The sequence below is a fragment of the Podarcis raffonei genome, chromosome 6 (assembly GCF_027172205.1).
Source record: "Podarcis raffonei isolate rPodRaf1 chromosome 6, rPodRaf1.pri, whole genome shotgun sequence".
Taxonomy (NCBI): Eukaryota; Metazoa; Chordata; class Lepidosauria; order Squamata; family Lacertidae; genus Podarcis; species Podarcis raffonei.
The window spans coordinates 99,301,554-99,318,261 of NC_070607.1; the positions used below are offsets into that span (position 1 = coordinate 99,301,554).

At 55.7% G+C, this 16,708-nt stretch overlaps 1 protein-coding gene across 3 annotated transcripts; it reads left to right on the forward strand.

Annotated features, from left to right (window-relative positions):
- The first annotated feature begins 4,043 nt into the window (after positions 1-4,043).
- Positions 4,044-15,738, forward strand: PCIF1 (phosphorylated CTD interacting factor 1). Of its 3 annotated transcripts, none has more exons than XM_053394794.1 (16): positions 4,044-4,062; positions 7,302-7,440; positions 8,702-8,826; positions 8,975-9,175; positions 10,103-10,230; positions 10,376-10,530; positions 10,634-10,781; positions 11,204-11,287; positions 11,654-11,753; positions 11,861-12,023; positions 12,345-12,517; positions 12,625-12,711; positions 12,949-13,133; positions 13,366-13,459; positions 13,626-13,801; positions 15,182-15,738. In XM_053394794.1, exons 2-16 carry the CDS (start codon positions 7,317-7,319, stop codon positions 15,423-15,425), a joined length of 2,187 nt encoding a protein of 728 aa, XP_053250769.1. In that variant the 5' UTR covers positions 4,044-4,062; positions 7,302-7,316; the 3' UTR covers positions 15,426-15,738. The 3 variants fall into 3 exon arrangements, with proteins under 3 accessions (XP_053250769.1, XP_053250770.1, XP_053250771.1); XM_053394795.1 differs by lacking the exon at positions 4,044-4,062 and adding an exon at positions 4,696-4,777; XM_053394796.1 differs by lacking the exon at positions 4,044-4,062 and adding an exon at positions 5,057-5,112.
- The last annotated feature ends 970 nt before the right edge of the window (positions 15,739-16,708 follow it).

Below are 16,708 nucleotides of genomic sequence, written 5' to 3' on the forward strand. Positions count from 1 at the left end.
AAGAAGGGCCCTCACAGCTCAGGGGCAAAGCATCCACTGCCAGCCCAAGGTCCCGCTCCGTGGCATCTCGACAGGGCTGGGCAAGAAATCCTGGAGAGCAACTGAGCTGGATGGGTCAGTGGGTTTGACTCAGGTGAAAGCAGAGTCCAGCGTCCCTGAAGAGAAGCAGCAACAGCAGCAGCAGCAGCAGCTGAGAAGGGTCAATATTTTCTCCCTCTTCCCAGAGTAACTACTGGGGGATGACCATTGATTCATTAATCTCCTTCTAAACGCCCATCTCTCAAGGCAGTTTGCATCCATCAATAACCAGTCAAAACCCCTTTTGCTTTTAAATTATTTTTATTTTTTCATGCTTTTATTTTTTGTAACGTTGTAAACTGCTTTGACGTGTTGTGTGATTGAGCGATACAGTATATAAACGCCTTTATAAATAAAGTAAGATGCAAACAATAAATAGGCTTCTAACAAGACTAAAACCCTGGCCAGAAGACCCGCTTATCCAGCCAGGGAAACCTTTTGGAACAAAAATGTCTTCAATTGTTTCTCGAAACTGCAGGCTGTGGATGCCGGTGGCTCCACAGAACAGGGGCAGCTGCACTACAAGCCCTGCTAAGGAACGGGCTTCTGACATCTTTGGCAGAGAAGCCTCTCCTGCTGACCGACTGCAGTGATCAACTAGGTGTGTATGGGACAAGGCAGTATCTCTCTCTTTCTCTCTCTCTCCCAGCAACCAGGTCCTGAGCTGCACAGGCACTTGAACATGACAAGCAGTGTGCATTGACAGCCATTGCAAATCCCGCAAGTAGGGAGTTATATGCCTCAAAAGATTCCATCAACGGTGTCTCTGAAAAATTTTACACATCACTTGGGAAGACAGGCGAATTAATGCCAGCGTACTGGAAGAAGCAAAGATCACCAGTGTTGAAGCAACGATTCTTCAACATCAACTTCATTGGACTGGTCATGTTGTGCTGATGCCTGATTATTTTCTTCCAAAGCAACTACTCTACTCCGAACTTAAAAATGGAAAGCGTAATGCTGGTGGTCAACAAAAGAGGTTTAAAGACTATCTCAAGGCAAATCTTTAAAAATGTAGTATAAACACTGACAACTGGGAAACACTGGCCTGTGAGCGCTCCAGTTGGAGAACAGCCTTGACCAAAGGTGTCCTGGGCTTTGAAGACACTCGAACTCAGGACAAAATGGAGAAACGTACTAAGAGGAAGGCATGCTTGGCAAACCCTCACCGGGATCAACTCTCACCCGGAAACCATTGTCCCCACTGTGGAAGGAGGTGTGGGTCCAGAATTGGCCTCCACAGTCACTAACGGACTCATTGTTAAAACCGTGTTTATGGAAGACAATCTTACTTGGCTACGAGGGATCGCAGAAGAAGAATATGCTGGCGGTAATCCCCCCCCCAACATGCTAGCTGTTGCGTTCTGCACCAGCTGCAGCCTCCGAAGCGAGCCCAAGGGTAGCCCCACAAAGAGCACAGTGCAGGAATTGAACCATGAGGTTACCAATGCAGGCAAGGTCTAACTATGGGTAGGCAAACTAAGGCCGGGGGCCGGATCCGGCCCAATCGCCTTCTCAATCTGGCCCACAGAAGTTCCGGGCATCAGCGTGTTTTTACATGAGTAGAATGTGTCCTTTTACTTAAAATGCAGCTCTGGGTTATTTGTGGGGCATAGGAATTCGTTCATTCCCCCCCCCCCCAATATAGTCTGGCCCCCCACAAGGTCTGGGGGACAGTGGACCGGCCCCCTGCCGAAGGCTTTGCGTGATACCCCCGCCCACATCTCGTTTCTTGATTTCTTTTCGTCAATAAATGGAAACCAAGAGTTCAGTGACTCCTGGACTGTTTACTGACCCAAATATAAACAGACTGTGGAAGCTCCGCTTTTCCTGCCAACTTGCAGTCCGCCTGCAGCTGTTCTTTCCTCGAGGACGACCAGGGTTGCAACATTTAAAAGCCACCCAGACTTTTGCTCCCGTTAGCAAGTTCCAGATCCGTTTTTTCTAAGGGACTGCCCTGCCTCTGAGGGAGGAGGAGGAAAAACAGTTCACCCTCCTGGGTATCAGGAGCAGCTTCTTCAAAGGTTTCCGTAAAAATGCCCTATTGCCCTCCATTTCCTTTTGCACAGCAAATGTTTATGGCCCCATCTGAACACCGAGGGAGATGCAGCATATAAAAATAAGGTGTTCTTTTTAAAAATCAACAGGGGCCCCCAATGAAACGAAACTGCCATTCGGATGCAGGAAAAAGCTCGGCCATCTTCATCTATTTATTATTTCATAAAATGTATACACCTCTTTGATTGTAAAAAAGCCCCCTCAAAGCAGTTTATTGGGGGGGACCCATAAAATGACCCCTGAAAAAAGCAACAAAAAACCACCCCACTTTCCATAAATTCCGGTAACACTAGGGAAAAGCTCATCTACATTCATCTATTTATTATTTCATAAAATTTATGCACCTCGATTGCAAAAGCCCCCCTCAATGCAGTTTATAATAAAAAAACAACCATAAACTGATCCCTGAAAAACTAACAACATTAATGTAAGGCTTACTAAAAGTTTAAATAACACTGGACTAAAACAGATTAAAACTCGCATTAGCTTTGTAAATATTTGGGCAGGCATGTCTAAACAAAAATGCTTTTCGCAGGCGTCAAAGGGAGTGCAGTGGAGTGTCTGGTGTCATGAGGCAGGGAGTTCCAAAGTGGAGTTGCTGCTGCTGTTTAGGGGTATAAATAAATAATAATAATTACTATTATTAATGAAAGGTCGAGTTCTTGCCAAGGTGTAAGGGGAATTAAGGAGGCGCTCAAGGGACCATCGGTGGGCCAGGCCCCCTCTCAGGTAAACCGCTCTGAGCTTCAGCTACTGGACTAGCTATCCATGGAGGTGCAGGTCAATTCTGTGTCCAGGGCAGCTGTTTACCAGCTCCATCTGGTACACAGGCTAAGACCCTACCTGCCCACAGAATGTCTCACCAGTGGTGCATGCTCTGGTTATCTCCCGCTTGGACTACTGCAATGCGCTCTATGTGGGGCTACCGTTGAAGGTGACCCGGAAACTACAACTAATCCAGAATGTGGCAGCTAGACCGGTGACTGGGAGCGGCCGCCAAGACCACATAACACCACACTGGCTCCCAGTATGTTTCCGAGCACAATTCAAAGTGTTGGTGCTGACCTTTAAAGCCCTAAATGGCCTCGGCCCAGTATACCTGAAGGAGCGTCTCCATCCCATCGTTCAGCCCGGACACTGAGTTCCAGTGCCGAGGGCCTTCTGGCGGTTCCCTCGCTGTGAGAAACCAAGTTACAGGGAAGCAGGCAGAGGGCCTTCTCGGTAGTGGCACCCACCCAGTGGAATGCCCTCTCACCAGATGTCAAAGAGAAGAACAACTACCAGACTTTTAGAAGACATCTGAAGGCAGCCCTGTTTAGGGAAGCTTTTAATGTTTAATAGCTTATTGTATTTTAATATTCTGTTGGAAGCTGCCCCGAGTGGCTAGGGAAACCCAGCCAGATGGGCGGGGTATAAATAATAAATTATTATTATTACTACTAGTTGCAACACCTTGAACTTGACCCAACTTTGCAAGAGCAGCTTATGCAACTGGCAGCGCTGTGGCCCCGTCAGCGCTGCAGCTCCACGGGCGCACTCTTCGCGCGCGGGGTGTGTGGTCCCCAACCTCTTTCGCGAATCGAATTATTTTCAGAGTTGCGCCACCCCGGACGGGATTCGAACTCGCCACCCCCGGCGACCCAGAGCGCGTCTCCGGTCTGCGCCTGCGCGCGCGGCGCCGCGTCTCTCTCTCTCTCTCTCTCTCTCCCCCCCCCCCCCGCCAGCCCGGCAGTGCGCCTGCGCCGCCCCGCCGCGCCCCCCGCGCGGCGCCTGCGCAGTGCTCCCGGCGGGGTGTGTCCGGCGCCTGCGCGCCGCTGGCCGCGGGTCCCGAAGACAAGATGGCGGCGGCGGCTGCCCGGGTGAGGCGGCGGCGGGAGGGCGGCGGCGAGCGGAGAGGCCCCCAGCAGCCCGGCGCCCCGGCCCCAGGTGAGCGCGGCGCGGCGCGGGTCCGGGAGGCGGCGCGCGGGGCCGCGGGGGGCGGGAGCGCGCGCGCGAGGGGGCGGGGGCGCGGCGGGCGAGGGAGGAGGGGCCGCCCAGGGCGACGCCGCCGCCATCTTGGAAGGAGACGCGCGCGCGGCCGAGAGGGCGGGAGCGCGCCTGTGGGTGCGCGCGGCTCCCCCTCCCTTCTTATCCGGGGCGAGGAGCGGCAGCGCCCCCTGGCGGAGGCTCCTCTCGCCCGCCCGCCCGGCCGGGAAGGGAGCGCCCGGGAGCCGCCTCGGCCTCGACGGAGCCACCGCCGCCGCCGCCGCCGCCTTCCGCCCCGCGGCTCGGCCTCCTCTCCGCGCGCGCCCTTGGTGCTGCTTCCTCCGTCCTGCTCGCCTGCCGGCCGGCCTCTCTCTGGCTGCTGCGCCGCTGGCCGGGCTGCGCTGGGCGGCCCAGCCCCCGATCCACCCTCCGTGGGCCGCCCAGCCAATGGCTTCTCCCCGCCCGCCCAGCCCGGCCTGGCCCAGGCCCGCCCCTCCCTCGCTCACCGCCGCCTCTTGCCTTGCAGCCCCGCAGCGCCCCACCCAGGAGCCCCAAGGAGACCTGGCCCCGGCGCCCCGCACCAGCCGCCGCTAGCCTCCTCCGGCAGCAGCCCAGGATCGTCGCCCTCGCCCTCGCCGCCGCCGCAGCTTCTGGTTCCTGGCGGAGGCCGCCCCCTGTGGGTATCTCCTGCTCCTCCTGCTGCTGCTGCTCTGCAGCCCATGGACCTTCCTGGTGTCTCCCAGGCGGCCGCCCTCCTATTAAAACGGGGCGCTGCTCTGCGCTGCACCCTCCAGAAGCTCCTCCGGTGTTCTGTTTTTCCTTCTTGCCGGCAGATCCGTGCCCTCCGCTGGTGTCGCAAGGAATGGAGGCTTAGATGCCCCACAAGGGGCGGCTGAGCACCACAAGCAGCACTCTCCCCACTTTGGGGTATCCAGAGGCATTTGCTGCCCCCAACTAAAGCCTCTTACAGATTTCCCCCAGTGTACAGAGTCGTCCGACACACAAGTCAAGGTGCCTTTGCTTTTTCTCCCAAGGAATCCTGGGAGCTCCGGTTTGGGAAGGGTGCTGGGAGTTCTGTGTTCCCAGCACCCTTTCCAAATAGCAGTTTTCTCAGTTTCTGGGAGGAATCCTTCTGTATCCCAAATAATTCCTTGGGCTGGTTGGGCTCCAAGCTGCTGCTCCCAGTGCCCATTTCCACACTCCAAATGGCTTCTCAACAGAGCAGAAAGCAGGAATGTTTCTCTGCTGTTGCCGCTTCTAAGCTGTAAGCTCCTTGGGGCCACGGCCTGGATTTTCAAAACATTTCAGACTCTTACCATACTATGGGCCATGTACAATACTAGATAGCTGTGCCCTGGTGGCAATTCAGCCTTGTGAATAAGCCCACAAAAGTTACGAGCTTTCTAAATAAACAAATTCTGGCTTGCTGGGATGTAGTAGAGGAGGGATCGAGACCTGCATTTCTCTGCTGTGTTTCTGTGCAGGGGGCAGAGGGAGGCTTTCATCCATTAGCAGCCCACGTGGTTCCTTTGCTGGGCACAAAGGAGGGCTGAGTGCTGGCCTTGCCCCTCTTCGATTGCCACACTCCTTTGCCCACATACAGTTCCTTTTCACCTCTGTCTGCCGGGCAAGTTCTTAAATACAGAGTTATGCTAATCCCTTTGGGGGCTAAAGGAGCAGGGGGCTCTGGGTGTCCGTTGGCATAATTCCCTCTGTATCCTGGGGACCAGGGGTATAACAGACTTGGGCACAAATAGTGCTGGCTGGCGGAATGTGGTTGGCGTTAGATATGTGATCAGATGAAACCTTATGTGCTTAGGTAGCCCAAGGGTCTCCTCTGGCCACAGCTCCTGTCACTCCTGACCTCGCTGCCTGAGGCTGCTGGGGGTTGGAATCTGCAGCAGGTTCTCCACCCCGATTCAGCCCTTCATGCACAGTGCTCTGTTCTGACTGTTAAACTTGGAGTGAGTTGATGGGCGGGGGCAAACGAGAGGATAAGGTCACCAATGGTACAGGTAGCCTAATGAAGCTGTCCCCGCTCCCTGCCCAACACAGGCTTGCCTGTGTCTTAAGTTGAATCATCACCTAGCCGCCTGAGCAGGTGTCTTGCGCAACCAAGCAGAGCTCTTGAGGTTGCCTGGAGATCTGTAGTGGAACTCCTACTCTGTTCTGCTACAACCAGGCTTCAAGAGCAGGCAAGTTCAAAGGGAAGCCCAGCTGGTAGCCATGCTGAGTCATTTTCTTTTGGATGCTGTTTGGACAGCAAAAGCGGGCTCCCTGGGCTGCACCCTTGAGGGACTCCTGCTCCCTCTCAGACTGAGCCTAGTGTCATATAGGCAAGGCAGATGCAGACAGCCCACCCGCCTGCCCTCGTGCCCTGCAGTGCACACTCATGCCTTGCAGTGTGCCCACAGTCCGGCTGGTGTTCCTGGAGCGTGGCTTAAAACGATCAAAAGCTCTCAAGGCTCCAAGAGAACTTTTCCCGTGTGCCTCCAGATTGGGTTGGCCCCAGCCCAGGACTCAGCAGAAAGGATTCCGTGGAGAAGATGGTATCTTGGTGATGCCTTAACAATAGGGAAAGGAGTCAGGGTTGGCGTGGCACACGGGGCTCTGCAGCTCCTGCTCCAGCAGAATTCGGCAGCAGAGAGCGAATGGGCAGGAAGTGCACCCCCAAGGGAGATGGCTTGGGGAGGGCTGGCTGGCACCTCTCTTGATCTCCACCACTTCATTGCGTGGGGCTCTGCGTCCTCCAGCCACCCTCTTGGTTGCTCATCCTGGCTTGTGCACAAATAGCCAGCCTACAGGCAGGGGGGTTTGCGGCCCAGAAGCTATAACTAGGGTGTCCCCTCCCTTTTGTGCTAGTTGCCCTATTGGTCATGAATGACCCTGCCGCCCTCCAGATGTGCTAAGAGCCATCTTGGCTGGGGCTGATGGGAGCTGGAGTCCAGGGTCATCCAAAGGACCAGAGTTTAGCCACCTTAGTCTGCAGTGTCTGGGCAAATAAATGCTCTTGTGGGTTTTGTGGTGTTCCCTGTCTTTGGGGTGCATGTGAGGTTTGCCTTTGGACCCCCAAACTCAGGTGTGCCTGCCTGTTTTGCCAGGCTGGCCCAGAGGGCTGCGCATGAAGAGCTCTTCCGGTCTGGACTAGTGGCTGTGCGAACAGAGCATTTTGTGACAGCGTTTCCTTCTGTCTCCTCCAGTGCAAATGGTGAGAAATGGCCCATGAGAACCACGGCAGCTCTGGGGAAGAAGCTGCTCTGATGAGCCACTCGCCCAGCACCTCCCACCAGAACCAGCCCAGCTCCCCCAAACCTGTCCGGCAGGTCCAGGATTTGCCAGGTACTTGCTTTGTTTTTGAATTAATTCACATTCGCTGTTTACAATAAAACATTATAAAAAACACCAATTACATATCCATATAAAGAGGTTCCTTCAAATCTTGGGACTTCCACCCACCCCCTCCCTGGAGTCCCATTTTGATCATATATCACTGCATCTTCGCCAAACTCTCTTATATTAATCCGTATTTTCCATGATGATTGTTACGCTACAAGTGAAATCAAAATCCTGCCCATGTTTCCATCTGTTTACAGTGGTCTCTGATTTGCCAGGTTCTTGTTGGCTGTTAGGAGAGCCCCGCATGGCACAGGGTTGGGGGGGGCAGAAAGCAGGAAGGAAGCTGCATGTGGGCGCACACCCCCCTCTCCCCCAGCCAAGCCTTTCTGACCCATGGCTCTAGGGGTGCAGCCTGTGCTGGATGGGGTCGCACTCCCTCTGAGGACACAAGTTTCCCGCTTGGGCGTGCTCCAGGGTTGAGCCCTCAGGTTTGTGCTGCAGCCAGGAGTGGATGTGCACAGTTGAAGCCAGGCTGCCAGCTGCCCTCGTTCCTTGAGGTGTCTGATTCGGCCACCGTGAGACACGCCTTTGTGGCGTCCCTTTTGGATTGCTATAACACGCTCTGTGTGGGGCTGCATTTGAAAAGGGCTCAGAAACTTCCAACTGGCTCAAAGAGCTGCAAGCAGATTGCTGACCAGGGCTGGTTATAGGGAGCAGACGACTCCCTTGCTAGAGCAGAACCACGGACCTGTTTCCAGGCACAATTCAAAGTGCTCATTATGACCTGTCAAGCCCTGCATGGCTGAGAGACTTTATTCTCCCATATGAACCTGCCTGGGACCAAGGATCTTCAGGAGAGGCCACTTCTCTCAATTCCCCCTGGGTGGGGACACGGAAGGGGGCCTTCTCCGTGGCGACTGAGCCAAGATTCTGGGACTCCCTCCCTGGAGAAGCTAGACCAGCCTCCTCTTTGCTGTCCTTCTGCTGGGAGGTGAAGACCTCCTTGTTCCAAAAGGCTTTGGGGGACTGCCTGCTTTTTAGTGAAAGGCCTGGTGCCATGCTGTTTTTATCGCAATTATTTGTAGGTTTTAAACAGATTTCATGCACGTATATAGTTCTATTAACGTTTAATTGTTTTTTGCATGTTGCTTTTTTTGGTTTTTAGCGATTCTTGTTTTTTATCTGTAAGCAGCCTTGAGTCCCGGGGTATAAATGAATATATAACAATAGTGATAACAGCTCTTCTTCTTCTGCTGTCCCTCAGATGAGCTGGTGCAGGCCGGCTGGGAGAAGTGCTGGAGCAAGCGGGAGAGCCGCCCCTACTACTTCAACCGCTTCACCAACCAGTCGCTCTGGGAGATGCCGCTTTTGGGGCAGCACGACGTCATTGTGAGTTGGCTGTTGAGCAGGCGGAGAGGGGAGTCTGCAGCCAGCCGGAGGCCTGGCCGCCTGGAGGGTTGCGAGAAAGGAGAGCTGCCTGCATGGGGGTGGTGGAGGGCTCCTGGTGGCCTAACTCTTCTCTTTCTGGGCTTTCTAGTCTGACCCTCTGGGCCTGAACGCCACCCCGATGCCTGCAGAAGGGGCAGTTGGCGATGCGGCTGCTGCAGCTACTGCTGCCGCTGCTGCTGCTGCCGCCGCCGCCGCCGCTGCTGCTGCCGCCACTTCTGAAAACAAGATGCGAAAGCGGAGACTCTCTGAGGAGGTTCAGCCCAGCGGCAACAGCGTGAAGAAGCCCAAGGTAGGCCTGGTGGGCACCAAAGGCTCCCCAGGTGTGGGAGGAGTTTGCCTTTGGGGATTCAGTACAGAGGCTTAAAGCAGATTCCCACTTGGCCAGACTTCTCTTCAGAAATCCATCACCGGGCAGAGTCCACAAGGGCCTCCATTAACACACAGCCTATAAAGGAAAAGGGCATCATCCAGTCTGTTGATACTCCCGGCAGCCCCCTCCTGACACCCCAGGACCTTCCCTCATGCAACCTTCCAGTCCATGGAAACGCTTACTCAACCCAAACTTTTTTGCTGTACATGCAGAGCCCTCCTTGCATCTTATCTGGAGCTGTTTTTCATGCTTCTAACACTCTGCCTTAGGCTCCTCCTAAACCGGTTCCTGCCAGTTTTGTGGCCAGACCGTACTTCTGCCTCCTGATAATGGGTTTGGCAGAATTTCCACACCAGTCAAACTGAAGCTTGAACGGCGTTTCTCCCCTAGGTGGCAGGCAGGGCTGCTTCTGTTTCTTGCAGAAACTTCTGAAGAAACTTTCTTGCAGAAACTTGCAGAGCCTTTCAGAGCAGAGGGAACCAGGCCAAATGGGTGTGGCATGTTCCCCGGAAACTGGGGCTGGCTGGCTGGCTGTTCAACTTCTTGGCAGGAAGCAGCTGTCTGCAGACACGTCTCCCTGTGGGTTGAAGTCGTCAGGGGCGACTGGGCATCCCTGGCGTGAGCACCTCCTCTTCTTCATATTTATTTGTATTGGCCGGGTGCCTTTCTGCTCCCTTATTGTCCTGCCCTTATCTTATTCCTTGTGGGAGGAACCAAGAGATCTCTGGTAGCAATTTTGATTCAGTTCCGTCCCTTGCAATAAGAGGAGAGATGGGTGTTGCCCTGGCCAGCCTGGCCTTGGCGCTGCGCCCTCTCCCAAGGTGACCTGGCGTTTCTCACTTTCAGGTGGATGTCCCGGCAAACGCCCCTACTCAGCCAACACCCAACTCCTCCAACGCCCCTGGGGCGGCTCTGCTGAAGATGTTTGGTGTCTCTCCTGAAGACAAGCAGGCGGCTCTTTTGCGACCCACCGAGTGAGTCGCGTCCGCCTGCTCTGCCCCCGGAGGGGACTGGTGTGGAGGTGGGCTCTGGGCAAGGGACTTGGGTGCTGCTGAGCCCCACCCACAGCGACCAGGCAGTTCACAGCCTGCTGTTCTCCCCCCGCTCCCCCCCCCGCAGAGTGTACTGGGACTTGGACATCCAGACCAACGCCGTGATCAAGCAGAGGGCGCCCTCGGAGGTGCTGAGCCCCCACCCGGAAGTGGAGCTTCTCCGGTCCCAGCTGATGCTGAAGCTGCGCCAGCATTACCGGGAGCTCTGCCAGCAGCGAGAGGGTGAGTTCTCCCTGCAAGCTTCCCGCCCCCTTTTCCCTAGACACCTGCCCCCTGCTGGGCGCTTCTTCCCAGAGCCCACAGCCTGCCTCCCTCCCTTCCCCAGGGATCGAACCTCCGCGGGAATCCTTCAACCGCTGGATGCTGGAGCGGAAAGTGGTGGACAGAGGGACGGATCCTTTGCTGCCGAGCAACTGTGAACCGGTCGTGTCTCCTTCCATGTTCAGAGAAATCATGAATGACATTCCCATCAGGTACTGCTGGCAGGTGGTGCTCCTAAGGTGGGAGGGAGAAGGAGGGTCCCTGGGAGTCTCCTCCAAATTCTTTGTTACGCAAAGGCCAGTAGCTGAAAATCGAAGGAGGGGAGAGTTGCTGTTTTGCTCAGCTCCTGCCTCTAGGCTGCTGGGCCAGGCGGGCCCTTGGCCTGATCCAGTCAGCTCTCCTTAGGGCATTTGTGCTCAGGGGTTCCCTACCCCTGTCTTCGCAGCAGTGGCTCTCTGGGGTTGGACTTCGATGGACTCTCCTTCCTCGGAGGTCTTCATGGAGAGGTTGGGTGGCCCCCTGCCTGGGATTCTTTAGCTGTTGTTCCTGCATTGCAGGGGGTTGGGCTAGATGACCCTCGGGGTCCCTTCCAACTTTACCTTTCTGTGATTCCACCTTCTTGCGTGTCCTGCAGATTGTCCCGCATCAAGTTCCGGGAGGAAGCCAAGCGGCTGCTCTTCAAATACGCTGAGGCTGCAAAGAGGCTCATTGAGTCCAGGTGGGAACCTTGGCATTTCTGTCCTTGCTGTCGTTAGGAGAGCATGAAGCTGAGCAGGGCAAGGGGGGGGCAGGGTCTGGCGGGCTTGCAAAAATCAGTGCGATATGGGCGAGGCTGTGTGTGTGTGTGAAGGAAAGCAAGCAGCGTGATTAAAAGGAAGGAGAGTCAGGCCACTCACCAGAAACTGTGCGGTGGAGGAAGGTTGCAAGGAAAAGGGAAGTAGCCAAAAGGCGGAACACTGAGAGGGAGAGAGCAGGATGTCTTTAAAGCTGTTGCTGAGTCCTTGTTCAGTTTTAAAGGCAGAGAGAAGAGTTAGGTGCTCTGTTGGCCACGGGGTTCAGCCATGTTGCCCTCTGTGTGCTGCAGGAGTGCCTCCCCAGACAGCAGGAAGGTGGTGAAGTGGAACGTGGAGGACACCTTCAGCTGGCTGCGACGGGACCACTCCGCCTCAAAGGAAGACTACATGGTCAGTTGCCTTTTGCAGGGGCAGAGCCCCCTCTGGGTATGCGTGTCCCCCTCTCCCTGTCTGCACCTGGGGGCACTCCAGCATGTGTAACAGCCCTCCCCCCCCAGGACCGCCTGGAGCACCTGCGCAAGCAATGTGGGCCCCACGTGTCGGCAGCAGCCAAGGACTCTGTGGAGGGCATTTGCAGTAAGATCTACCACATCTCTCTGGAGTACGTCAAGCGCATTCGTGAGAAGCACCTGGCCATCCTCAAGGAGCACAACATCTCTGGTAGGCGCAAGCAAGAGGAAACGTGAGCCCGGGTGGTGGTGTCGTCAAGAGCGTTGGATTCAAATCCTGTACTTGGCCCTGGGACTCACCGGGAGAGCCATGTGTGCCTCCCTCCTCTCCTTGGTGGGATAAACAATAACAGCAAATCCGTCCTAAATCAATCAGCCGCTTACCCTGGCTGAGGCTGCAGACTCCCGGCAGCTTTTTGTGTTGGGGAGAACTGGGTCAGGGGCACTTGGACTGGGATGGGAGCTGCCCCTTGCCCTGCTTCCGCCAGCCGGCGTGGCCTGGGTGGCCCTAACTCCTCCCCTCAACCTGCAGCGGAGGCAGAGACTCCAGAGGTGCAGGACCGGCTTGTCTACTGCTACCCGGTGAGGCTGGCCGCCCCTTCCCCCCCGCTGCCAAACGTGGAGATCCACGTGGAGAACAACGTGGTGTGCGTCCGCTACAAGGGAGAGATGGTGAAAGTCAGCCGCAGCTACTTCAGCAAGCTGGTAGGTGGCAGCAGGGAGAGTGAGACGGGGGGGCGGGCAGGGCAGGGTCAGGCCACCCACAGCCCTTGCATCCCGGCATCACCTTCTCCCCCTCTGCTCTTCCTCAGTGGCTGCTTTATCGGTACAGCTGCATCGACGACTCGGCCTTTGAGCGCTTCCTGCCGAGAGTGTGGTGCCTCCTCCGCAGGTACCAGGTATGCCCTGCCCTGCTGAGCTTGGGCTGATGGGGGCAGGTGGGGGGCTGTCTCTCAGGCTGGTGGGCCAGGGGTCCCCTCAGTCGGCTGAGGAGCTTCCCTGGGCAGATGCCTGTGACCCTGGCGAGACCACCGGGCCCTGGGCTCTTGCGGGGCTTAGGGGCTCGGAGCAGGTGGCTCGGGGTTTCACTTTAAGGGCGATCCAGTAATGAACACTCTCCTTTGCTCTCCCCCCAGATGATGTTTGGCACCGGGCTCTACGAGGGGACCGGCCTGCAGGGGGCGCTCCCGGTGCACATCTTCGAAGCCCTGCACAAGCTCTTTGGCGTGAGCTTTGAGTGCTTTGCCTCCCCCTTGAACTGCTACTTCAAGCAGTACTGCTCGGCCTTTCTGGACACAGATGGCTACTTCGGCTCGAGGGGGTGAGTGCCAGAAGGGGGCTGGCGGGAGCCCAAAGAGGCTTGGGGTGCCCTAAGGGGGAGAGGAGGAGGAGGAGGAGGAGGAGGAGGAAGGACAGGCGGGGGCCCCTGCCTGCTGTGTTAGACTGAGGTCGCCCGTGGCTTTGGTTGTGGGTTCGGGGGTTGGGTATACCTTCCCCCAAGTTCTTTCTGCCTCCCCTTCCCTCATGGGCCCTGCTGCATCTTTCTCCTTCAGTCCCTGCCTGGATTTCTTCCCCATCAGTGGCTCGTTTGAGGCAAACCCTCCATTCTGTGAGGAGCTGATGGATGCCATGGTGTCCCACTTTGAGGTATGCTCCCCCCTCCCCCCTTGGGGGTGTTGCTTTGCTACAAGGTCACATCGCCTCCCTGGTCCATCCTTCTTGCTTCACTGTCGGGTGGGGTCTTCCTTTCTCCCCCTGCCACTCGCCCCTTGCCCACGAGGCTGAGGGTGCTTGTTCTTCTCCGCTGCCTTAGAAGCTGCTGGAGGCCTCCAATGAGCCCCTGTCCTTCATCGTCTTCATCCCAGAGTGGCGGGATCCTCCCACGCCGGCCCTCACCCGCATGGAGCAGAGCCGGTTCAAGCGCCACCAGCTCATCCTGCCCGCCTTCGACCACGAGTATCGCAGCGGCTCCCAGCATGTCTGCAAAAAGTAAGCTGAGAACCCCAAACCTGCCCCTTCTTTCTCCCCTGCCCCCGTCACCCAGATGCGGTGAGCGATCAGAGAACAAAAAGGAATGCAGTCTCTTTAGCAGAAGGAATGCAAGCCGGCAGTAGAGGATCTGAAAAGAATTCCAGGACCAGCAACAAAACAAACCTTTAAATACCTTAGTAGCAGGAGGCTTGTCAAGGAGGCGGTTTAGACCTTTGGAAGAAAGGCCACTGAAGGGGGCAGAAGTAGGTTGCAGAGAAGCGTTTTTTGCACCTGTCTTCCCTGCCGAATCTGCAGCCCCGACTCCTGCGCCTGAGCCTAACCTTCACAGCAAGGGAGTCGTGAGGCAGGATCTGGATGGTGGCAGAGAGTGCTTACTTCAAGTGTGAAATCGCTGCTCTTCTAACAACTATGTAACTTGTCCCCTAAGATTGGCCTCTGTGGCCGAGGACTAATGAGTTGCCAATGCCACACCTTTTTTAAAGGGGTTGCAAAGAGGGGGAACCTGGTAAATTAGGGGCTAGTTAGCTTTACATCTGTTCTGGAGAATCTGGTGGAAAGCGCTAAAGGTAGAATTGCCAAGCATACAGAAGAACAAGCCTGGCTGAAGAAGAATGAGCAGGGCTTCTCCAAGGCAAGGCTTCTCTCACTAACCTATTGGAATCGTTCAAAACTGTCAACAGGCCTCTAAATAGAGGCGATCCAGTTGGCACAGTGTACTTGCACTTTGAGGAAGCTTTTGACAAAGTGCCTCTTTGCTAATAGCTATTATTATTATTATTATTATTATTATTATTATTATTATTATTATTATTTTACTTATACCCTGCCCACCTGGCTGGGTTTCCTCAGCCACTCTGGGCGGCTCCCAACAGAATTACAAGCACAATAAAACATCATACATTTAAAAAACTTCCCTAAACAGGGCTTAGAAGTCATAGAATACCAGGCAAAGTCAGCTTGTGGATCAGGAACCCGTTAACCCACAGAAAGCGGAGAGCAGGGGATTTTGAGTACCCTTCCAAGCTTCGGGCTATTACAGCAAATGTGGGCTCTTTTCAGGGGTGCTTCACCCAGCACTGCTTCTCTTCCCTGAGGTGAAGGCGGTGGCCACTGACAGAAGGAGGAGCCCCTGTCTGGTCTGGCCATCTCTCCTCCAGCCTTGTCACCTGAGATCCCTTTCACAGCAGGTTTCAGGGGCTGAACTGGATGTTCTCCATGCAAAACGGAAGCTGCATCTCCCATCATCCCTGGCTGTTGGCCAGGGCTGATGGGAGCTGGAGTCCAGCTCTGTGCCCCTGTTCAGTTGCTGCATTATGTCCCAGGGTGGGCCCTCGTCTCCTCCGAGGGGCAGCTTTGACCGCCTGTCTTCTGTTCCAGGGAGGAGATGTACTACAAAGCTGTGCACAACACCGCTGTCCTCTTCCTGCAAAACAACTCCGGCTTCGCCAAGTGGGAGCCCAACGCCGAGAGACTGCAGGAGCTCGTCACGGCCTATAAGCACTCGGGGCGGACCCTGGCTTCATCTGCCTCCTCCTCCTCCTCGTCTTCCTCTTCAGCTTCAGAGAAGGAGCGAGAGACAGTTCAGGACCAGAGCACCAGCCGGGAGACCACCCCGAACTAGCGCACTCCTGGCTAGGCTGACGGGCAGCGGCGGTGGGAGAGGACTCTGCTCCCAAGGGAGGGGAGGGGGCTGGCCCCACAGTGCTGGAGGCGGGGATCAGCTCCTCCGCAACGTCTGGCTTCCTCTCCAGCCCCTCAGGCCCTTCCTCCTCCCTCCCTGGGGGGCGTTCCCCCGCCCCCGTATGCTCCACGCAGCGGCAGGACCGGCTCCTGGCCTCCTTGAGGTGTGCTGGGCGAGGAGGTGCCTGCCGCCCACGTCGTAGCTCCCCCACGGATCCCACAGGGCAGGTGGGACGGACAGCGGGGTGAGGGTCTGGCTGCCTGGCCTGCCGTGTTGGAGGCCAAGGGGTGGCCCAGTGCTGCAGCCGGACGTGGGCAGTCTTCCGCGAGGGGAAAGAAGCACGAACAGAGGGAAGCTGGCGGCGCCGTGCCCTGCGGTCTCCTTCGCGCTGCTCCAGCCGTGTGTCTATACTGTAAATACCTGTCCGTGTGGCGACTCCGCGCGCCGAAAGGCCATGCCGCCTCCTCCCCTCTCTTCCTCCCCAGCTGTACCAGTTGCGTGTTTTCACCGAAGCTGTTTACTGTAACCTGTGGGGCAAGGCCGCCCCCCTTTGTGTGTGTACAGAGGTCTTGGCTGCCATTTTTGTAGTCGTCGCAGTTTTTATCCGAGGCTCCGGGCTTCCTTGGAGACCAGCAGAGGGGTTTTGTGTTTTTTAAAGGATTTTAATTTAACAGTGCTAACCATTTTATTACTTTTATCAAAAGAGCAAAGGAAAAGTCTATTTTTGATTTTGTTTCCCAGTTCTTAGGAACATTAAAACCAGCATTACGGTGGTCCCCAGGCCATGGCTGCTTTTCCTATGTTAGGTTGAGTTCGGGAAAGTTAGCTCACAAGGTGCTGATCCTGTAGAGTTGAAACCACGGGAAGCTTCGAAGAGGGAAAGGTGTCTCTTGTGCCTGCTGGATGAGAGGACAGGCTGTGTGTTTGTGTGCCTAAAAGGGGGGGGGTACCTCTTGTTCTTCCTGCTCCTCCTGCTCAGCTGACGTGCAGGAATTGCTTTGATGCTGTGGAAAAGACAAGGGTGTGTGGATGTTGGTGTAACCAACACTAGCATCCTAAGTGGCTCGATACACAACATCTCTTTTGATCCAGAGACCAGGATCTCTTTCACATGCAAAGGTTGTTCATGTCTCCTCCTCAGCTCAGCTTCTGCACCATCAGCTGCACCCAGCAGCAATAAGTTTGGGAAGGTTTTGTTCTGTGTTTTGCTTGAACCATTGAAA